The 24787-nt window shown below is 37.4% G+C and overlaps 1 protein-coding gene across 4 annotated transcripts in view; it reads left to right on the top strand.

Moving 5' to 3' along the window:
* Positions 1–24787, top strand: part of ITPR2 (inositol 1,4,5-trisphosphate receptor type 2) — a 562910-nt gene that overhangs the window by 234843 nt on the left and 303280 nt on the right. For all 4 annotated transcript variants that reach the window (XR_002645176.2, XM_089919972.1, XM_022577817.3 and 1 more), the window contains 5 exons: positions 11510–11703; positions 15236–15365; positions 20403–20460; positions 21896–22061; positions 23118–23291. Coding sequence is in view for 3 of the 4 variants with exons in the window: in XM_089919972.1 (XP_089776098.1) it covers positions 11510–11703; positions 15236–15365; positions 20403–20460; positions 21896–22061; positions 23118–23291 (722 nt within the window). In the remaining variant the exon portion in view is untranslated. The remainder of the gene's footprint in view (positions 1–11509; positions 11704–15235; positions 15366–20402; positions 20461–21895; positions 22062–23117; positions 23292–24787) is intronic.

The following is a 24787-nucleotide window of genomic DNA, read 5'->3' as shown; positions in this document are numbered from 1 at the left end:
AGTTCTGTCTCTTGCTGTTTCCCCAGTAATACGAAACAATTTTATCCTCCAGGACACTTTGCTATGAGCTACTCCTGTATTTCATATATACTTTCATAACTCGCTTATCACTAGGATGAATGTATGTGCCATGCCTTATATAAACATGCATTTGAAGGACAAAAATATTTAGAGACCCTAATATTCCAAATGTATGTTGGTGACTTTTTTTTGTTAGTGTTGAAATTTTTTATGTCTGTTTTTCCTAGTAGACTTATGAAAGGCTCCATGACTCTTAGAATTACTACCTAGAAAATTCAATAATAAAGATTCAAAATTATTGACTGAGAGAGCCAGAAGTGGGGAGAAAAGCTATGAAAATACATTCTGTTTCTGTTTCCATAGCTGACTTGTACCATGCCTAACATAACATGCATACTTGGCTTTCAGAAGTATTTACTGAGTGACATACATTTGATGAAATGTATGTAAACTACATGTTTTATATAAATATGTATTTGAATGATAAGAATATTTTCTAGATCATGACATCTCAGATTTATAATTGTTTTTCTTTTATTACTTAAGAACTTTTAATTTGGCTTTCAAAACTTCCAGTGAATGGGAGATAACGTGACAAATGCCAGTTCATGTTAAAATACTTCCTGGTATTTTGTTTCTACAATTTTAGTGATTAATGTTATACCTTTTCACGATCTCTGCACCATCTCTTTTTTATAATTGATGTATAGTTGATTTACAGTGTTTTGTTAGTTTCTGGTGTACAGCAAAGTGATTCAGTTATAAATGTGTATACACACACATACACACACACATATATGTAATATATTCTTTTTTATATTCTTTTCCATTATGGTTTATTACAGGTAGATATTGAATATAATTAGTTCCTTGTTCTACACAGTAGGAACTTGTTGTTTATCGGTTTTATATATAATAGTTTGCATCTGCTAATCCCAAACTCCTAATTTATCCCTCCTCCCCCGACCCTGGCTTTCCCCTTTGGTAACCATAAGTGTGTTTTCTATGTCTGTGAGTCTGTTTCAGTATTGTAAATAAATTCATTTGTATCATATTTTAGATTCCACATGTAAGTGATATCATATGTTATTTGTCTTTCTCTTTCTGACTTACTTCACTTAGTACGATAATCTCTAGGTCCATCCACACTGATGCAAATGGCATTATTTCATTCTTTTTTTATGGCTGAGTAGTATTTGGTTGAATATATGTATACCACATCTTTTTAATCCATTCGTCTGTGAGCATTTAGGTTTGGTGCACCATCTTAACAGAATAATATGGTTCAAATATTCCCTTGCTAACTGTGTAGGTTCATAAATTTCAGGAGGATTTAATGGGTATGATGTATGCATAACTTCCATATTACACTAAGTCAGGAAGCAACTCTATAACTGCCTTCTAGTTCTCTCAGTCAGGGGTTTCTCACATAAATTTATGATACATAAAAATATTTTTGTTATACTTCGTAATTAATTTAACTCAGTAGAGGCAGAAGACTCTGTAGGTTCATCTGTATTTCTCTGGGATGTGTTGGAAACAAAGGCATTGTCTATAGTACTTTGGGTTTTGGTTTCCCAAAGGTATCAGCCACACAATGGATGAAGCACCTTCCACAGTTTAGTGTGGAGTTTATTCTTATTCCGTAAGCTATAAAGTGACTCCGAAACCTCTAGAGTTCTGTAGGAGTGGTGTAAATGATTCCTGGCAGCCAGGAATAGCTACTGACATTACCAAATTGAGTTAATAGGACAGAATCAATACCTAGATGACCTCACAAATAATGAGAATGATTAAAGAGGACCAGGTTGTCCTCGCCTTCTTTCTACTCAGTTATTTCATCCAATTGTAAATACTGTTTGACCCTCAGAATCTAATGCCTCAAGGTGTTAATACACTGGGGTAGGTTCCTCAATTTCTGGTCAAGAGCATCCACGAGTGACCTACAGTAAGGCACCTTATTAGAACCCAATCATAGATCTGTAGAATGTTAGCATGTAAAGGGACTGTAGAAATCGTCTATATGAACTTCAGATCTTCATAGTACCTGTAGCAAATGGTCATCTAGGATCTTTTGGAACACCTGAGTGACCAAGATTTTACTGCTGCAAAAGGTAGGCCTTTCTTATTTACAACAGCTCCAAATATTGTCTCTTTTGTTAGGTTATCCTAAATATACCTCCCTCTCACTTCCAACAAGAAGCCTTACTTTTGTTCCCTGGAGCCATGTGGAAATCTAGCCTCACTTTCACATATCAGTTCTTTCTATGTTTGCAGATGGCCGGCATGTCACCTGAATATCTCCTCCTCTCTGTGTCATCACCGGCAGTTTCTTTAACAGTTCCTCTTATGTTTCTAATATTTTTGATCACTGATATGGCAAGAAAAGTTATTTTCTCATTCATAATAAACACTTTACTTTTGTAATACAGTCTAGATGAAAATGAGTGTTTTTGGTAATGATGACATAGTATTGATTTCTACTGAACTTGAATGAAACTAAAGTTCTAGTTTGTGCTCTGTTAACATCACATTTTCCCATCACATACTTGAGTTGGTTTTATTTGGACCTAAATGGCAGGGCATTTTATATTTTGATTTTACTTTGTTGGATTTAACCCATTAGTTTTCTTTTGTTAATGCATAGATTGATTTGCACATATTGAACCCTCCTTGTGAACTTGGGATGAATCCCACTTGGTCGTGGCCTATGATCTTTTTTATGTATTGCTGGATTCGGTTTGCTAATATTTTGTTGAGAATTTTTTCATCTATATTCATCAAAGATATTGGCCTTTAATTTTCTTTTTTTGGTGGTGTCTTTGTCTGGTTTTGGTATCAGGGTGATGGTGGCTTCACAGAATATCTTTGGGAGTCTTTCCTCCTCATCAATCTTTTGGAAGAATTTGAGAAGGCTCAGTGTAAGTTCTTCTTTGTATGTTTGGTAGAATTCGCCTGTGAAGCCATCTGGTCCTAGACTTTTGTTTGTAGGGAGTTTTTTTTTTTTAATTACAGATTCTGTTTCACTTCTAGTGATCGGTCTGTTCATATCATCTATTTCTTCTTGATTCAGTTTTGATGGGCTGTATGTTTCTAGAAAGTTGTCCATTTCTTCTAGGTTGTCAAATTTGTTGGCATATAATTAATTATTCATAGTATTCTCTTATGGTTTTCTGTATTTCTGCAGTGTCAACTGAGATTTCTCCTTTTTCATTTCTTATTTTGTTTATTTGGGTCCTCTCTCTTTTCTTTTTGGTGAGCCTGGCCAGAGGTTGGTCAATTTTGTTTACCCGTTCAAAGAACCAGCTCTTGGTTTTATTGATTTTAATCCATCAGTTTTCAACCTGTCCGTGTAGTTTTGGGATTTGATGGAGTCATTGACTATATTAGTTATCCTTCATTGTTTCATGTTGTCTTTGCATCTGCAAAACATGCTCTTTCTGACTTCACCTGTCACTGACAAAAATACTTATGTGGGTGAGGAAACAACAGATCAGCAAGGAACTAGAGGCCCTTCTGTACTTTAACAGTGATTGATTTAATAGTACTCTTTGGCCATAATCAGTTAACTAAAGTCATATACCTATGAAACTGTACACTATTCAGTGTATATCTCTATAGTATGATATATCAGAGGAGTGGTTGTTTTCGGTGGTGGTGGTGAGGGGGAATGTAGAGCTCAATAACTGGGAAAGGGCACAAAAGAGCTTTCTGGGGTAACGGAAATGTCTGACTATCTGGATACCCTGTGGTTTATATGGGTCCTTCTTGTCCAAACTACTAAAATCTTTCATTTAAGATCTGCGTATTGCACTGTATTTAATTTACATCTCAATTATAAAAATAGTATGTAAGTCCACTTATTGCTTGCATTACCAGCTGTTAAGAATTAAAGATCAGTTTGGCAAATTAAAATGAAATCTTGAGGTTTGGAATACTGAAATGACTTTGTCAGTATTTGACAGTGATGAAATCCAAAATAAGATGTAGAACTTAACCAGTGTTTTGTATGAATTGCTTTTTCAATTTATCCTTTGAATAACACTTCTTTAGGGTGTGGGATGGGAAATAATTTTCCTTTAAGCAGTCTACTTGATATTCAGAAAAAGATGGCTAATAACATTACTATACTTTAGTAACATGTTTCTAGTAGGTTTTGCTTTGTTCTGTTTCTTCTTTTTTATAAATGTATTTATTTTATTTTTATTTATTTTTGGCTGCGTCGTGTCTTTGCTGCTGTGCACAGGCTTTCCCTAGTTGCAGTGAATGGGGGCTACTCTTCGTTGTGGTGCGCGGGCTTCTCATCGCAGTGGCTTCTCTTTGTTGTGGAGCACGGGCTCTAGGCACGTGGGTTTCAGTAGCTGTGGCTTGTGGGCTCTAGAGCGCAGACTCAGTAGTTGTGGCACATGGGCTTAGTTGCTCCATGGCATTTGGGTTCTTCCCAGACCAGGGCTCGAACCCATGTCCCCTGCATCGGCAGGCGGATTCTTAATCTTAACCACTGCACCACCAGGGAAGCCCTGTTCTGTCTCTAAGGTCTTGGAAAGTTGGAGTCTGTAAATGGCTTATCAACATACTGTGTTCAACGAGTGTTTATTCAGAATGAAGAAAATTAGGTGTCATATCATCTACTCTGGCCATTGAGTATTCTTTATAAATCATTCCTCTGCAAGACTTCTCCTTTCAGAGGTGATATTTTGTGTCAACCATGTCATAGTGTAAGAGGTAATGAGCTATGATTATGTGATGGACCACAGGCTCATTACTAAGGTGGCGACCACTATAATAGAACATAATGAAATAGAGAAGAGCTGTTTTTCATGGCTGTAGTGAAAACATGCATGTGTCCTCCATTTTTCATTTTGAGGTAATACAATTATATGGTATTTTTCATTCTTCATGATTTTTTTGCACACATTATATAATTTTATTCTCACAAGGAATTGGGACCTATTTTATTAGGATTAAGGTTCTGAGCATCGGATGGCAAAGTGATTTGAGAAAGATCACAGTAATCTAAATCCTTTACACCATTCAAAGCCTAGTTCAAAATTGTATCTCTTCAGTGAAGCTGCCTTTCACTCTCCTCACCCTAAGATAATTTTCCCAATTAAAATAAATATCCTAAGTAATTTTGTATACCGTCCACGCTATACTATTACTATCTTATTTGCTTTGTATTTGGTCTTCAATTGGGGAGGGGGGAGACATGATTTCTGTTTTCTTAGCTCTATTATAAACTCTCTACTTCTCTTGTGTCCTCCCATCCTCGATATCCTTAATATAAGAGCCAGATGAACATTGGTTACCTAATAAATAGTTTCTGAACAGGGGCTGCCCTTAAAATTAAATTGTGTCATATAAACATAATGCCACGAGTAGTGTTGGTTCATTATATAACAATAACTGGTGGATAAAATCACTTGAGAATAATGTGAGCAGATTCATGATATGATTAATAGTAATTCTATGTTTTCAGTACACAGTTTTAACTAGGATATTTTCTTTCTGCATTTGGTAGGTTTCTGAGTTCTAGTATACAATCTTTGGAAACTTGGAAGGTGATAGCCTTTAGTGAAGCAACATGGTGTGGGGAAAAGATGCACATTGACATTAGTTGACCTGAATCTGAGGCTCTGCCACTTTCTGGCTGTGTAAAATGAGATGGGTTCCCCACCTCCCTACCTGCTGTGAACAGTGTATGTGGCCTAGCAAAGTACATGGGATGTGATATGCCCTTGATAAAGTCAGATTCCATGATTTTCCTTATCTCATTGTTATCTATTGTATTAAACATGTTTTTCTTTTTAACAAATACGTTTTTAAGTAACATGAAATTATATATGCTTTTAGAAAAAAATTAGAAAATTAAGAAAGTATAAAAGAAAGCAAGCCAAAACTCACCTTGATGAAACTTACCCTTAGTGTACTAATATCTAATTTTTTATATAAGCCTTATAAAAATAATTATTATTTTTTGGACTGCATTGGGTCTTTGTTGCTGTGTGTGGGTTTTCTCTAGTTGCGGCGAGTGGGGGCTACTCTTTGTTGCAGTGCATGGGCTTCTCATTACGGTGGCTTCTCTTGTTGTGGAGCACGGGTTCTAGGCACATGGGCTTCACTAGTTGTGGTGCGTGGGCTCAGTAGTTGTGGCTCCCGGGCTCTAGCACTCAGGCTCAGTAGTTGTGGTGCACGGGCTCAGTTGCCCCGCAGCATGTGGGATCTTCGTGGACCAGGTATCGAACCTGTGTTCCCTGCATTGGCAGGCGGATTCTTTTTTTTTTTTAATTAATTAATTAATTAATTTTTGGCTGCGTTGGGTCTTCGTTGCTGCGCACGGGCTTTCTCTAGTTGCAGCAAGCGGGGACTATGCTTCGTTGTGGTGTGCAGGCTTCTCACTGTGGTGGCTTCTCTTATGGAGCATGGGCCCTAGGCATGCGGGCTTCAGTAGTTGTGGTCCACAGGCTCAGTTGTGGTGGCACATGGGCTTAGTTGCTCCACGGCATGTGGGATCTTCCTGGACCAGGGATTGAACCCATGTCCCCTGCATTGGAAGGTGGATTCTTAATCACTGCTCCACCAGGGAAGTCCCTTGGTAGGTGGATTCTTAACCACTGCACCACCAGGGAAATCCCAAATTATCATTTTTAATAATTTTTTTCTTTATCCAACTTTTTTTTTATTTGTGCAGTAATCTAACAAGCATGTATGGAATGGCTGCTATATGTCAGGCACTATTCCTGGTGTTGGAGATAGAGCAAAAACTAGATAGAATCCATGTCTTCATGGAGTTTATGTTCTTTTTTGAGGGAGGATACAATAACCACATAAACAAATATAAAATATGGTGTGAGATAGTGATAATGCCATGACTGAAATGTAAAGCAGGATCCAGAGTGATGGCAATTCTTCTTTAGAGAGGGTGGCCGGAAGAGATCTGAGGAGGGGACATTAAACCAGAAATCAGAAAGGATTTTGAGGGAGTGAGCCAAGTGACCATCTGGGTAAGAGACCTCCAGGCAGATGAATACCAAGTTCCCTCCAGCTCCAGCTCATAGATTAAAAACTCTGTTTGCCTGAATGGATAAAGAAGATATGGTACATATATGCAATGGAATATTAGTCACCCATAAAAAAAATGAAATAATGCTGTTTGCATCAACATGGATGGACCTAGAGATTATCATACTAAGTGAAGTAAGTCAGAAAGAGAAAGACAAATACCATATGATATCACTTATACGTAGAATCTAAAATATGACACGAACTTATCTGCGAAACAGAAACAGACTAACAGACATAGAGAACAGATTTGTGGTTGCCAAGGGGAAGGGAGGGTAGGGGAGGGATGGGATTGGTAGATGCAAACTATTATATATACAATGGATAAACAACAAGGTCCTACTGTATAGCACCGGGAACTATATTCAGTATCCTGTAATAAACCATAATGGGAAAGAATATGAAAAAGAATATGTATATTTATGTATAACAGAGTCACTTGGCTGTACACCAGAAACTAACACAACATTGTAAATCAACTATATTTCAATAAAATAAATTAAAAAAATAAAATATCATTGGGGGAAAAAAAAAAAAGAAGTTCATGGACTGGATATGTAGTTCTCCAAAATACTGTGATCTGACTTTGAACTGGGAGTGCTGGTTATTTATTGTCTTCTAGGGTGTTAAATCTTGATCTTTCTTTTAGTCCAGGTTGATACCATGTTCCCTATTACTCTGCTTATATCACTAGCTTAACTAAGGTTTTGATCTTGTGTTAATGTTTTTGGGTTTTTTGCATCAGAAAAGTCCTTTTATAACCCAGACCCTAACCGCTGGGAGGAAGCACTGCTCCAGAGAATGTTCAAAATAGAAAAAACTGCTCTAGTTCTAGAGAGTGTAGGCATTTTCCAGCAAGTGAAAGTTTATAAGGAGCTGCTGAGCAGGGAGGGGAAGTAGGAAGACGTCCTGAAACATGTCTTTATGGTTTAACATCATTCTGTTTCAAATGAATTATAATAGCAGCAGATATATTTTTCCAAGTCCAACTATAAAAATACGTTTCAGGGAAATAAGAATGGTTTTGGGGTTATCCATTTTTTGGCTCCTATTACTATAAAGCATTGAGAACTGCCTTTGGTAGTCACTAAACGAGAAAATTGCTGTGAACAATTATTCTCAGAACTCTTATCAAATATGTCTATTATCTCTTATAAATGTTTAGAAGATTTCAGAAGTGTCTATCTGAAATCTAAACAATTGGAAAATTCAGATTATCCTTTTTATTCTTATGTGTTCATAGGAGAAAAGTATTTCTAATAGAAAGAGGTAACAGATAAAGATGACTTTAAATAAAACACCAAGGGAAGTGGAAGTAAGGTAAATTTCAATCATGTAAGATTCTGTTAAATCTCTTATACTGTCTATAAATCCACATAACTCTTAATGATTGTTGAAGCCTATAGTATGATTACTGGCAGTAAAATGACTTTGGAATAAGGAAGAATTAAATCACCGTCAGCACAGCTTTAGTGTTATGTAAATTCCTTATTGCTTTTCACGTCTCTGGAATTGGTAATGGAAACTTGGCTCACTGGAACCATCAAAGAAATAAAGCAGTGAACGCTCAACCCGTTCCCAGTTACCATTGCTAGTATGCATTTACTGTACTTGTCTTACTTTGGGGTTTTTCTCTTGAGGGAATTAGGATTAGTAAAAATATCTATACAATCATATAATGGAAGAACCTGGACAGTCTATCTGCTTTTGTTTCTAAGCAATTCTTTCCTCTGTACTTTTACCTAACAAAGATGACTCCATTTTTCACACCATTTCAATATACTTTATACATAAATCCAAATTCTAGTTGTTGAGTTAATATAAAAGACATAGAAAACCTGAATTTATCCAGAGGATTTATATTATGATACAGTAGCCCTTTCACTGAAAACTTTTCAGTAGTATTAACTAATTATGGTTGAGAAGAGAAATAGATTTCTTCTTTTGCATTGCTGAAGACCGATCACCTTTGACTTGTCTCAGCAGTCTAGAATTAGAAATTTTTCTGTGGAGAAATGGATACCAGGAGCCTTGCACGCTCTGTTATTTATGTGGTGTTTGACTTATGTTTTCCAAGCTGTAGTAGTTCCTAATTGAAGCACTGCTCATCACCACCAAGCAACTCTAGAAAATGTAGCATCTTTTTTTTTTTTCTTTGTGGTACGCGGGCCTCTCACTGTGTGGCCTCTCCCGTTGCGGAGCACAGGCTCCAGATGTGCAGGCTCAGCGGCCATGGCTCACGGGCCCAGCCGCTCCGCGGCATGTGGGATCTTCCCGGACTGGGGCACGAACCCGTGTCCCCTGCATCGGCAGGCGGACTCTCAACCACTGTGCCACCAGGGAAGCCCGAAAATGTAGCATCTTTTAATTTGCAAACTCAGAGTTGGCCATATATGGAGATGTTAGGCAAGTTGTGTGGCAACCACGTGCCACAGGCATCTAAGGATGTGGTATCACTGGAATGAACCCTCCCATTTCATTGACAACATGTGTTATATATTATTATGTTTCTGGCCTCTAGATTTTAATTTCTTGGTGACAAGATCTATGTTTGGGGGAAAGAATTGTCTGAGTGAATGTTTTGTATGTAACAATCATTTAGATTAAATGATATTTTCCATGCAAATCTAAATAAGATGCAGACACTGGGTGCCAAGGACTTTTGTGTGAATCAAGTATAAGAATAACAGAGGAGCCTGTTCTGTGTTGGTGGTGAGAAAGCATCTCTTGGAGGCTAGCACATATACATACTAGAATCCAGGCTCGGATAAATGTACTGGTTGAACATTGATGACCCAAAACTATTGCCAACAACCAGATTGTATCCTGCAATCTATGGGGGGATTCGGAAATACTCAACTGTTATGATTGTATGAGAACCGTAGACAATGAAGCATTCTGCCTCATTACAGGTTTTTCTGTTAGAAAATGGGGCCATCTCAAATCCTTTGTCTCAACCCTGTCTAAACTTGTAAATTATCTTTCATATATTTTTTTCTTATCCCTTTTTTTTTGGCTTATGCAAGCAGCAGTGTAATAAAAGTTCCTAGATTCTCAGAATGAAAACCCAAATTAATTTCTGCCTGGAAGGTGCCACTCTAGAAAAAATGTTCCTTCATTGCCTACTCAAAAATGTACTATTTCAGTACCACCCTCTTGTACATATACTAATTTCATCTATGGATAAGATAATGAATTTTAAAAGGCATTTCACCTTTCACAATGTACAAATAATATTGGTTACCACTGGCTCCATGGTAACTGTGGTCTGCGCATGGGACCGTGAAGTCATCCTTTACGTATTTTCCTTTTCTTTATTTGTTTGCCTTTCAATCCTGTAGGTATTCCCACAGTTTATGCTCTTTGCTTAGAGCTGAGAGTTTTATCTCATCCCATCTTATTTCCATTTCCCTTTCTCTTGGTTTACACCCTGAGAGACTGGGAGAAAGGAAAATTCTTTGCCAGATTCTTAGGCCTTTGCTTGAGGCAAAGCTCCACGAACACCCACGAAGCAAAGACCACTGTTCTGAAGAGAAAGTAGACAGTTGTTCTTGCAAATCCTTGTTGCTTGTTGTAGGGATTTAGAAGTGAGAAACAGCAGTTAAGCTGGAGAGGGTAAATCATAACAGTGGCAGGAGGATCCTTTGGTACAACTGCTTGTGGTCAGTGTGAGGAATGAGTGCGTGGGCAGTTTTATTGGAGGACAAATTAAATGAGAAGCCAAACTCAAGAGAAGACACAGAAAAGGAGTAACACCTCGTTGAAAGTGATCATTTGTCAATAATTTGTTTCCCTGATTATCTCAAACGTAGCTGCTTTTTGTGGATTTTGGATTACAATTTTCTATTCAAATTGATGCAGGAATGGATAAAATGGTGCTTCCTCTCTAGATAAGAGCTTTTCTTAAAATGAAGCTGTAAAAATCCTCCTCCTAAGCTCTTTTCACAAGCATTACGAAAGCAAAGCTAAAAAGTCCTTGGTTTGAGGGTAGGGTTAGGACACTAATTTAAATGTTTTCATATAGTCTTTGTATCCTCACTTGCAACGCCCTTTATTGTAGAGATTGATAACCTTTCTTCCTCATTACTGTAAGAGTTAGTGCCTATTGGTGCGGTAGTTGGTAGGACTTACTGTGCTCTAGAAGGACCTGATTAAGATATTGTTAGAGCTACCGACAGCTCACCTGCAGTGTGTCATTTGAAAGCACTTTCTGAGAAAAGTAAACTTTCAATTCTAAAATCTGTCATTTTGAAATGTGTCTGCACTATTTTAACTTTATCTGCAAGGAAATAGCTGGAGCGAGGCTATTCATTCCCAGCCTTAGTACTCTTCCTGCCACATTTTCAGCCTGGTTGTGGCCAACTGGATATAACAGCTGTCTCCCAAGGTGGCGTGTGTGTTGACTTAAGGACTTTTCTTGTGCCAGGAAACAATGTCATGAGAACCATCCATGGGGTGGGAGAATTGATGACCCAGATGGTGCTCAGCAGAGGTTCCATCTTCCCCATGAGTGTGCCTGACATCCAGCCCAGCCTGCATCCCAGCAAGCAGGGGAGCCCCGCCGAGCACGAGGATGTCACTGTCATGGACACCAAGCTGAAGATTATTGAGATTTTACAGGTACAGGGCCTAATGGAAGGGAAGTGGCAAACACCTAACTGTGCCTATTGGTTTAACTTCTTACACATTTTGTTCCAGATCATTGTGTAAATATTCTGAAGTGGTATTGATCTAATTTTATCCCTTTTACATTAATGATAAGCCTGGTAAGAAATCTCACACTGACACTATTTAACATATTAATTACATGTGTGAATTCTCACTAAATATAATATATTAATGATGGTACCTAACAAATGCGGAGCGCTTTGAGGTTGACATAACTTCTTTCATATGTATTTTCTCATTTAGCATTGACCCTGATTAAATTTTACCTTTATTTAAGAAGGATTTCAGAGTAGGCAAAGTTAAGATTGAATTCCAACTGTTTTTCTATTTTTAATTGAATTAGACATATGATTCTATGTATACAGATTTATCGTAGTAAGAAACTCAAATAAAATTTTATTTTTATTGACAAAAATGTTAATAATTGTTTTTAATATTTTATGTAAGTGACTATCTCTCTTGATGATTTTGTTTCTAAGAGGCTAGGAATAATATATATATATTTAAAATTAACCTAGTCTAATACCTATCTCTATGAATTTAAAGGGGGTAAATTACTATTTCACGACCAGTGGTTTAGTGGATAAATTCCCCATTACTGTAGCTATGAATTCTTAGCTTTTTTTTTTTAAGTTTGGAAAGTAGTTTTATGATTCTTTAATTATAGCATTTATTCCAGATTCGAAGAATGGAGTCTGGAGTTTTTGAGGATCTATTAAAATTCTGGAAACAGTTTACTAAGTCTTTCATCATAATTTAATGTAGACTGAGCTACCAGAAGTGGGTTAGTAGTCCTGGAAGGGTCTGTACATTTTTATTTAAAGTAATTAGATTATAATCATAAAAGATTTCACAGTTCCTCCCGGAATTCCAAAGGCTGAATCCCGAGAAATATTGGCAGCCCTCCCAACCCTGTGTTCGTGACCCGGAGAAGTCACTCAGTTGTGCTGTTCTTAACCTGTGGAAGGTGTTGAGCACCTGACCTGTGGGTAATGGGCCTCCAGCTTAGCCTCCTTCTCCTCATGGGAGAGCCTCTGAAATACATGTCCTCATTTTAGCCCAATGACAGTTCAGAAAAGCAGCATTTACAAAACAGTCCCTAACAGCTAAAAAACGATGAGATGGAGATACTATGGCAGGGCAGGCTAGGGCTGACTTGCTTTTGCTGCCTCTTTGGGGTTCTTTATGTATTTCTTGTTGAACCTCTGTTCTTGCTCTGATTTTTGTGCCTCCGTGTCTGAGTCTGATGGGCTGTGTCTGCGTTCCCATGTGCTGCTCTTGAATGTTTCTTTCTTAGAACTTCCCTTCAAGAATTTCTTTGTAGCCACGTTCCTTAAGCAAGTTTCCTGCTTTCTGCCATCTCTTCCTCCTCTCAGGCTCTTCCTTTCTTTTCCCCATCATTTCTTGTATTTCTTTTAGTCTTTTTATTTCTCTCTTATTCTCCCCCTCTATCTGTCTTCAGCTCTTTCTCAGCTCTCTTTCTCTGACTTTCTTTTTATTCTTCCCTTTGCCCCCTTCTCTTCTACCTTCCATTCTTTTTCATAATTAAATATAGTAGAGGATGGTAATTTGAATTTTGGCTCTATTTATAAAATAGAATTCATTGAACACTAATCTTCAACTAAAAGCTAATAAATGTTTCATTAATTCATGTTTTAATAATTTGTTCTTTGCATAAGTTCGTTTAAAAAACACCCTTCTTTTTATGCACCCACAGTCTAGCTTCTGCTCCCACCCTCTGCTCAGGGCTGCCAAATCCACTGGCTCTTTCTCAGCCCTCTTCTCCCACAATCTGTCTCCTGCTTTGAAAATCCCCATATTAACTGGAATCAGTTCAGCCAATATGTGTTACAGTGCTCACTGCATATTAATAAAAGAGTCTCTCTGGTGTTTACTTTTCCTCCTGGATTATATGCTCTTCAAAGGCAGGTTTTATATCCTTGGTACCTTTTCTGTACCCTTGGCAGCTTCCTCAGTAGCTGGCTCAACAAGTTTGTTGAACTTGATGGAACATAGCTAACATAGAGCATGGTTGCTGCCCAGGAGGAGCATAAAGTTCTAGCAGAGGAGGAGAAGGGGGAAAGGGAGAGGGAGAGAGAGCGAGAGTGAGAGAGAGAGAGAGAGAGAGGGAGGGAGGGAGGGAGGTTGATTCAACTTTGGACCTGTAGGTGTAAATAATGTGTTGGGTGAGCAAAGAGGAGAAAAATTGATTCGGACTGGGGAGCTAGGGAAAGCTTCATTTCAAAAGGGATTTAAATAGGACCTTGGAGGATATCTCAAAAGCTGGTTATTATGGGGTGGAGGAGAAGAATATTCAAGGTAAAGTGAACAATGGAAATGAATGTGCGGAGGCAAGAGAAACTGCAGGCATTCCAGCCTGTGCTGTCAGGACTGAGAAGAGTGGAACAGAGAGTGAGAGAAAGGGGGCAGCAGGAGGGGGGCGCGGGGGAGGGGTCTGATATGATGGCGGCGTAGCTAGAGCTAGGGGGAGATGATACCACCAAATACCAAGTTTTCTCGAAACTTGCCTGACCATTACTGTTTGCTGGAACAATGAGAGTCTCTTAAGAGAGTGTAGGGGACACAGATAATAATTATACTGGGAGCGAAGGCCAACCCAGGCCTCTCCCAGGCAAACTGGGATGGAAGGTCACCCTGTATAAGTACAGCTCTCTGTTGTTTCCCGTCTCCACTCATGTCGGTGGCACATACTTTTTCCTTCTCTGATCTCCACTGCATTCTATACCATGTGAGGTAGCCCTCCTTAATTTCCTAATTATTTTAACAATGCTGTATCTTGTTTTCCCAACTCAATCACTGGCATCTTGAGGACTCTGGGCTTCAGGCATTTGCATTCTTCTCAGTGCCGAGCACAGATGGGAACCTTATTGACACTTAGTTTCTGTCAATACGTCCATTAAGGAGAACAAGGAGAAAAACACAGACCCAAGGAAAAACAGGCACTAAGGAGGCACATCCCTGGTATATTAGATGCTATTACCTAAGCTGTCCCTTTGTAGCCTAGATCCAGGATTCATTGTGGTGTAGCCAGAATCCACACTATTGCAGCTGAAATCTTGCCTTTCTGTGCCTGAATGAGGGTCACAGCTCCATTACTTCCCTTGCAGAGCCGGTGAAAACTCTGCAAAGTGCTTGGGAAATTATGTCATCGTTACCTCTTCATCCAGACCCAGGAGATACCTCTACCTGGAATATTCTGAGAGTAATCATGGAGAGTCAGGTTTTCTTCTTTCCAAAAACTGTTCAGGGATTTTACTGACATTGGCTAATGGAAATGCATCACTTTTCTTAGTGTTATGACTGATTATCATGTAAGCAACAGAAGTGATAAGAGTTTACCAATAAAGTTTCTAACTAGTTCATGTGACATGTTGATAGTACTGTGGCTCTTGGTGTCCTGTAATGAATTTTTAAACACCATGCTGATGAAAGAAACTTACGTTGTTTTTAATGTTTCTTGTAGTTTATCCTGAGTGTCAGACTGGATTATAGGATCTCATATATGCTGTCAATATATAAGAAGGAATTTGGGGAGAACAATGGAAATGCTGAAACGTCTACCAATGGCTCTCCCGATACATTGCTGCCATCAGGTATCTCCTCTGTGACAATATTTCCTCTTTGGATGGTGTTTTCCTGAGAACCTGAAAGTTCCTTTTATGTTTTAAAACAAGAAGTATTCCTATGAGACAAAAATGTCAAAATAATCTCCACCAATAAAATGAAGGAACTGAGATAGAAATTAAATAACTTGCCTAGAATGGCAGCGAGGATTGTTTGCTGCTACTGGTGCTCAGTCCTTTGGATGCAGTTTTTCTGGTAATCTTCACAACTCTGTGAAGTCCAGGTACTGTGTTGTTTTTTGTTTGTTTGTTTTTTTAACATCTTTGTTGGAGTATGATTGCTTTACAATGATGTATTAGTTTCTGTTTTATAAAAAGGGAATCAGCTATACATATACATATATCCCGATATCCCCTCCCTCTTGCGCCTCCCTCCCCCCCACCCTCCCTATCCCACCCCTCTATGTGGTCACAAAGCACCGAGCTGATCTCCCTTTGCTATGCGGCAGCTTCCCACTAGCTATCTACCTTACGTTTGGTAGTGTATATATGTCCATGCCACTTTCTCACTTCCCCTTCCAGCTCCCCATGTCCTCAAGTCCATTCTCTAGTAGGTCTGCATCTTTATTCCCGTCCTACCCCTAGATTCTTCATGACCATTTTTTTTTTTTTTAGATTCCATATATATGTGTTAGTATTTGTTTTTCTCTTTCTGACTTACTTCACTCTGTATGACAGACTCTAGGTCCATCCACCTCACTACAAATAAATCAATTTCATTTCTTTTTATGACTGAGTAATATTCTATTGGATATATGTGCCACATCTTCTTTATCCATTCATCTGTCAATGGACACTACGGCTGCTTCCATGTCCTGGCTATTGTAAATAGAGCTGCAATGAACACTGTGGTACATAACTCTTTTTGAATTATGGTTTTCTCAGGGTATATGTCCAGTAGTGGAATTGCAGGGTTGTATGGTAGTTCTATTTTTAGTTTTTTAAGGAGCCTCCATACTGTTCTCCATAGTGGCTGTATCAATTTACATTCCCACCAACAGTGCAAGGGGGTTCCCTTTTCTCCACACCCTCTCCAGCATTTGTTGTTTGTAGATTTTTTGATGATGGTTCTGATTGGTGTGAGATGATATCTCATTGTAGTTTTGATTTGCATTTCTCTAATGATTAATGATGTTGAACATTCTTTCATGTGCTTGTTGGCAATCTGTATATCTTCTTTGGAGAAATGTCTATTTAGGTCTTCTGCCCATTTTTGGATTGGGTTGTTTGTTTTTTTGATATTGAGCTGTGTGAGCTGCTTGTAAATTTTGGAGATTAATCCTTTGTCAGTTGCTTCATTTGCAAATATTTTCTCCCATTCTGAGGGTTGTCTTTTGGTCTTGTTTATGGTTTCCTTTGCTGTGCAAAAGCTTTGAAGTTTCATTAGTTCCCATTTGTTTATTTTTATTTCCATTTCTCTGGAGGTGGGTCAAAAAGGATCTTGCTGTGATTTATGTCATAGAATGTTCTGCCTATGTTTTCCTCTAAGTGTTTTATAGTGTCTGGCCTTACATTTAGGTCTTTAATCCATTTTGAGTTTATTTTTGTGTATGGTGTTAGGAGTGTTCTAATTTCATTCTTTTACATGTAGCTGTCCAGTTTTCCCAGCACAACTTATTGAAGAGGCTGTCTTTTCTCCATTGTATATTCTTACCTCCTTTATCAAAGATAAGCTGACCATATGTGCATGGGTTTATTTCTGGGCTTTCTATCCTGTTCCATTGATCTATATTTCCGTTTTTGTGCCAGTACCATATTGTCTTGATTACTGTAGCTTTGTAGTATAGTCTGAAATCTGGGAGTCTGATTCCTCCAGCTCCATTTTTCTTTCTCAAGATTGCTTTGGCTGTTCGGAGTCTTTTGTGTTTCCATACAAATTGTGACATTTTTTGTTTAGTTTTGTGAAAAATGCCAGTGGTAGTTTTATAGGGATTGCATTGAATCTGTAGATTGCTTTGGGTACTATAGTCATTTTCACAATGTTGATTCTTCCAATCCAAGAACATGGTATATCTCTCCATCTGTTGGTATCATCTTTAATTTCTTTCATCAGTGTCTTAAAGTTTTCTGCATACAGGTCTTTTGTTTCCTTAGGTAGATTTTTTCCTAGGTATTTTATTTTTTTTGTTGCATGGGAGCATTTCCTAAATTTCTCTTTCAGATTTTTCATCATTAGTGTATAGGAATGCAAGAGATTTCTGTGCATTAATTTTGTATCCTGCTACTTTACCAAATTCTTTGATTAACTCTAGTAGTTTTCTGGTAGCATCTTTAGGATTCTCTATGTATAGTATCATGTCATCTGTGAATAGTGACAGCTTTTCTTCTTGTTTTATGATTTGGACTCCTTTTATTTCTTTTTCTTCTCTGATTGCTGTGGCTAAAACTTCCAAAACTGTGTTGAATAAGAATGGTGAGAGTGGGCAACCGTGTCTTGTTCCTGATCTTAGTGGAAATGGTTTCAGTTTTTCACCATTGAGAATGATGTTGGCTGTGGGTTTGTCACATATGGCCTTTATTTTGTTGAGGTAAGTTCCCTCTATGCCTACTTTCTGGAGGGTTTTTATCATAAATGTGTGCTGAATTTTGTCAAAAGCTTTTTCTGCATCTATAGAGATGATCATATGTTTTTTCTCCTTCAGTTTGTTAGTATGGTTTATCACATTGACTGATTTGTATATATTGAAGGATCCTTGCATCCCTGGGATAAACCCCACTTGATCATGGTGTATGATCCTTTTAATGTGCTGTTGGATTCTGTTTGCTAGTATTTTGTTGAGGATTTTTGCATCTATGTTCATCAGTGATATTGGCCTGTAGTTTTCTTTCTTTGTGATAGCTTTGTCTGATTTTGGTATCAGGGTGATGGTGGCCTCATAGAATGAGTCAGGGAGTGTTCCTCGCTCTGCTATATTTTGGAAGAGTTTGAGAAGGATAGGTGTTAGCTCTTCTCTAAATGTTTGATAGAATTTGCCTGTGAAGCCATTTGGTCCTGGGCTTTTGTTTGTTGGAAGATTTTTAATTACAGTCTCAATTTCAGTGCTTTTGAGTGGTCTGTTTATATTTTCTGTTTCTTCCTGGTTCAGTCTTGGAAGGTTGTGCTTTTCTAAGAATTTGTCCATTTCTTCCTGGTTGTCCATTTTATTGGCATAGAGTTGCTTGTAGTAATCTCTCATGATCCTTTGTATTTCTGCAGTGTCAGTTGTTACATCTCCTTTTTCATTTCTAATTCTATTGATTTGAGCCTTCTCTCTTTTTTTCTTGATGAGTCTGGCTAATGGTTTATCAATTTTGTTTATCTTCTCAAAGAACCAGCTTTTAGTTTCAGAGTCTGAATCTTTTACGCATTATGCTCTTTTGGTGAAAATCCAAGGTTTTTTGGTTTTCTTTTTTTGACTTGGATCAAAGAATAGTGCGAAATGCTGCTCTCAGGAGGAAAGGTATTTTGTAGGAATCACCCCGCTCAAGAAAAAAGACATGGCATTCCCCACAATGGTCTGGATGTGGGTGTTGGCTTTATTGTGTGTGTGTATGCATGCGTTCGTTCTTTATTTCCTTGCATGGTTGTAAATTGGTAGTATATTTCAGTTTTTCACATTTAAAATGTGTAAGAATGAAGCCACTCTGTGAGTGTGGGAGCATAATGACATAAGAGCATAAAATTTATTGTAAAAATTTTGTGACTCTGGAAAGTACCTTATGAAACCTAAGGTATATTAAATTACCGTTTTTCTGGATAGATCAGGCCAGTCATGGCAAGTTGGAAACTATGTTGTATTGAAGAATTAGCCAGTTAACAGAATTCTTTTGCTGGGGCAGGATTTGTACACAGATATGATACTTTCTTTTAACCACAACCACTGTGAAAACATCAGGAAGCCTCCTCTTCTTTCTGCATCAATCGATTTGATAGGAATGAGTCAATGATTATAAGTGTGTAGTTAATGTAGATGCTCAACCAAATGTCCTGCTGTCCGACTCATCGGTACCATCCAAAGGCAGCATGCCTCTACGGAAGGGGTTAAGCTGTCCTGAGCTAGAAGTCTCCCTGGAACATTTGCAACAGTGTTGGTTTTTTTATGCTTCCCAGAATTGTAGGACTCCAAAGGGCTATTTCCAGGAATGTTAGGGCAGAACCAGAAAGTCTTGCTGGCAGTTGCATTGACACTAGCATAAGAATTATTGGCTTTCAGAAGCCAGACTTCTGGAAACAGGAGCTCTAAGTGTCAGTAAAAGTGTGGGAGGGAAAGTCTAGGGGCATCCCCAGAAAACCAGTTCTCTCTGATTTACCTGATCTCTTAAATTGGTTGTATTCATTAGAGGAAGCATTCTGGGAAGAATTCTTTTTGCCTTTTTATGTCTTGCTCTGTTTTCTTTTCATACTTTTGGAGGTGAGAAATAAATTGTGTACTTATCGTAGATATTTTCAAAATGTTATTGTTGGGGATGAGTGAAGAATCATGATTGGTTCACATTCAAAAAAAAAGAAATCAAATATCCTGTCCCAGAAGAAGAAGGGACGGATTTATAGAAGTAAGCTTAGGTTAAAAGATCATGTTTGGAAGTACCATGTAGTAACAAGGTTCCTTATAGGTATACTGTGATTCTTTAAAAAATATTATTCTTCCATGTCATTACCCATTTAAATTAAATGTGTGTATATAGGTGTATGTGTAGTTGATATATATATATATATATATATATATATATATATACACACACACACACATACATACTTATACAGATGTGGAAAGTTTGTAAATGGTTCTTTCTGATCTTTTAAATGTATCTTTGACTATAACAATATATATTTTAAAATGTAAACTTCAATTTAAAATATTGACCGATAAGGGGAACTGTATTGAGACTTTTTAAAGTGTTAATTGACTTTTGGTGGCATAAAGAAATTAAGACAAAAGCATTTTTAGGTAAGCTAATATTATCATAAATATTGGGACTCCTAATTATAAAATGATAAAGAATGGATTTTACCATTTGTCTTTGCAGCTATTGTTCCTGACATAGATGAAATTGCAGCTCAGGCAGAAACTATGTTTGCTGGAAGGTACAGTAACATTTATGTGTCTTTTTCTTGTAAATAAGATTTTACTTAGAATTTTATTGACACTTTATTGTTCACTTCGCTATATCTATTTAATTTTAGATCCTTTATCGTTGCCAACATAATTTCTGCCATAAATGAAGCTGCTAATTTACTGTAGAAGAGAAAGCATAGCTTTTCTTTAGGTCAGGTAAAAAAAAGACAGGAGACATGAGTTCAGTGTATTGAACTTTCCCCTGAATTCTTTGCTTTTCTTTCCTCAAATAATGACAGCACATGAACGCCCTTTAAGTTTCCTGGTATGAATATTGCTGCCTCTTGCAAAACGTTGCTTCCCCAAATCTGAGAAATTGGAGGCAAGAAAGTAACTTCTTTCAACGTTATCATTAACTTTATAAGTGAGAAATAACGCTATTTTCTGCCAATTGGAAATATCCATGATTAAAGAAAATGAAACATCTCTGACATGACTACTCTCCTTTGCTGTCAGGTGCCCTGCTACTCACTGTTTTTAGGTTGTTTCTTTTTTTCCCATAAATGAAAGTAATAGTCAAAAAGAAAAGTCAAAACCGTAAAATGTCTGAGCTACAAATTATTGAGTTTCTGGCATTCATTTTTATCATAGATTTGCCATGAGTACCTAAACAAATTTCTGTACTAAGGCACTGCATTTTCTTTGGTTAGAAAGAAAGACAAGAATGAGGAATCAGGGGAACCCAAAAGGATTTTTATCTCTAGTGAACATTTGGTTTAAGTTTGTTTTTATATTGTTTTGCCAGTTTTTGCTGTTGTTATTGTTGCTGTGTTTTCCTATTCAAGTATTTCATTATTCCCGAGAAGAGAGAATAAACCAGTGTATGATTTTCATCTTAAAATAAATGGACATTTTATCAGGGGAATCTTGCTCAGAGTCCGGATACACCAAACTCGCAGAGTTGCTCTGGTGATGCCTGTGTGCCTGTGTGCACGAGCACTGCCTTCCCCATGCCTCACCACCTGTCGTGGAGAGGTTTTTGGACTCTGGGGAAGTTCAGTCCTTGATGTACATCCAGCCAAGTATGTCTTCTCAATAAACGCTTCAGGATTGATTCAGAGTCTATCTTTTGTCTTTGCCTAGATGACCAAATCATCCCGGTTTGCCTGCTACTTTCCCAGTGCAATTACTCAAAGTCGCCTATCTTGGGAACCCCCTCAGCCTTGGACAAACTGGGACTTAGGTCACCCCTACTGTCATGGACAAACACAAGTTTTCTCTATGTTTTGTTTCCTCACTAGTTACCCGAGGCCAAAAAAGAGTAAAAATTTCTTCCTTTATACTTTCCAGTTTTTTTTGGCGGGGTGGGTGGGTGATAACTGAGGATGTACACACAATTTTAACCACTTCTGACTAAATTTTATGTAAATATAAGTTATTTTAGAATAATTTTTGGTTTTATAGAAAGGAAAAAAATCCAGTTCAACTTGATGATGAAGGAGGCAGGACATTTTTACGGGTCCTCATTCATCTGATCATGCATGACTACCCTCCTTTGCTATCAGGAGCCCTGCAGCTGCTGTTCAAGCACTTCAGCCAGAGAGCGGAAGTTTTACAGGCATTTAAGCAGGTGAGATTCAGTAGCCCTCAGTAGTTCCATAGCAGAGGCTCTGAAAATATTGTTTATAACATCCAACCTGACTTCATGGTTGCAGAGTTAATGAGACTGCGCAGCTTTTCCTGAGGACACTTTCTATGTTTAAAGATAGATATGGCCTTGTCTTAGGCCAAGACTTGATCTATTTTAGAAAGAGATCCCCACAAGTGATTTTTCAGTTAATATCTTTAATGTAAATGACAGGCGCTAAAATTTAGGAGGGCACTGGGAGATAAAACCATATTAGGAATTTTGTTGCCAGTGCTGTTATTTTGACCCCAGATTTTACTGATAAATTTGGGTAATGCACTGAAATAAATGTCGTGATTGAAAAAATGTAGAAATCCAAAAGAAAGGAATTGTGATGGATCTAATCTTTTTCTTTGTTGTCTTTGAATGATATCAATCTTGAGACTATTAATGAGAAATATCTCAGGGCTTACATGTATTTCACTAATATTTATTTAATAGAGCATTGATCTTCATTAGGAAGTTTTACAAGGGTATGTTACAATATGAAATAATTAAAAGAGTAATTATATAAATACAGATAATTATTCATATATTTGTAAATGTCACACAATACATATAAATTTAGGTTTAGACTGTACCACTGTTTTCTTCCACTTGTTTTTATGCTTCTACCTCTTTTCAAATAGAGAGAGTCTCAGAAAAATTAACTTTAGCAGTAAAATTAGAGTTAGGGTATCTCATTTTAAATTACTCTTTAACACTTTGAAAAGCTTTGCTAGGGCTCACTTTTTTATATGTATAATTCTTCATAGCATGTGAATATATTGAGTAGAGTTCACAGATACTTTCAGGGGAATTTTCATGATCAATATACATCTAAAATATGTAAAATATATATAAATATATATAAAATATTCATAAATATTCTAGAAATACTAAACTTCAACTGAGGGGCAAATATGTTAAAAAGACGGGATTTTTGACATAAATGAAATAGGAATAAAGGAAATTCCATAAGTAAGTTAAGTAAACTAAGGATTGCAATTCTGTTTCCAGGTACAGTTACTGGTGTCCAATCAGGACGTAGATAACTACAAGCAAATCAAGGCAGACCTAGACCAGCTTCGACTAACTGTAGAAAAATCTGAGTTATGGGTTGAGAAGAGCAGCAGCTATGAGAATGGAGAAATGGTTGAAAATCAAGTAAAAGGTGGTGAGGAGCCAATTGAGGTCTGTTTTCAAGATCTATTTTGAAGTAATCCAAACAATATCTTTTAAATCAGCATAAAATTTCCATTTGCCAAGTCAAATATCTGCATAAATTTGTACTTTGGTTAATTCTTGTCAATTGCTCTCACTTGTTACCTCATCTGACTACTTTTTCACTCTTCCTCCTTCCCACTGTAAATCCTATAAGCCAGGAATCAGGACAATAGGAGGGAGTGAGGTGGAGAAAAAGAGGAATAGGTCCTAAGCTGAGACCTGTACAGAGAGGGGAATTTTTGTTTCTACCATTCATGGTGGCTTTTTATTGGCAACCTATAAATCATTCCTTTTATTATTGAATAACCTTATAAATATGTAAAAATACCCAATGGATGGACAATATGCTTTATTACCAACATGAAAATCCCCCAAATCTGTTTCATCTACAGAATAGTAAGACACTGATCATAAATCCTCTGTTATATTGGTTTTAATTTTCAGTAGGTTAATTAGTTGCTGTTTTCAGATTTCACTAAATACTAAATAAACCATAAAAATTTTTAAGCAGTGTTTTAGTAGACTAGTGCCAACAGTATAAAGATAATGTATTGAGTTTCTTAAATACCTCTCTAGTGTTTTATTTAGTTGTTATTTTATTTTATTTTATTTAACATCTTTATTGGAGTATAATTGTTTTACATTGTTGTCTTAGTTGCTGCTGTATAACAAAGTGAATCAGCTATATGTATACATAATCCCCATATCCCCTCCCTCTTGCGTCTCCCTCCCACCCTCCCTATCCCACCCCTCTAGGTGGTCACAAAGCACCAAGCTGATCTCCCCGTGCTATGTGGCTGCTTCCCACTAGCTATCTACCTTACATTTGGTAGTGTATATATGTCCATGACACTCTCTCACTTTGTCCCAGCTATCCTTCCCCCTCCTCATGTCCTCAGGCCCATTCTCTGCATCTGCGTCTTTATTCCTGTCCTGCCCCTAGGTTCTTCAGAACCTTTTTTTTTTTTTTAGGTTCCATATATAGGTGTTAACGTACAGTATTTGTATTTCTCTTTCTGACTTACTTCACTCTGTGTGACAGACTCTAGGTCCAACCACCTCACTACAAATAACCCAATTTGGTTTCTTTCTATGGCTGAGTAATATTCCATTGTATATATATGCCACATCTTCTTTATCCATTCATCTGTCGATGGACACTTAGGTTGCTTCCACGTCCTGGATATTGTAAATAGACCTGCAGTGAACATTGTGGTACATGACTCTTTTTGAGTTATGGTTTTCTCAGGGTGTATGCCAGGTATTGGGATTGCAGAGATGTATGGTAGTTCTATTTTTAGTTTTTGAAGAAACCTGCATACTATTCTGCATAGTGGCTGTGTCAGTTTACATTCCCACCAGCAGTTCAAGAGGGTTCCTTTTTTCCACACCCTCTCCAGCATTTATCGTTTGTAGATTGTGTGATGATGGCCATTCTGACTGGTGTGAGATGATATCTCATT

The sequence above is a fragment of the Delphinapterus leucas genome, chromosome 11 (genome assembly GCF_059928025.1).
Source record: "Delphinapterus leucas isolate spDelLeu-1000000601 "Yukka" chromosome 11, BTC_Dleu_Yukka2, whole genome shotgun sequence".
NCBI classification, from domain to species: Eukaryota; Metazoa; Chordata; class Mammalia; order Artiodactyla; family Monodontidae; genus Delphinapterus; species Delphinapterus leucas.
This window is presented reverse-complemented; position numbering and strand designations above follow the sequence as displayed.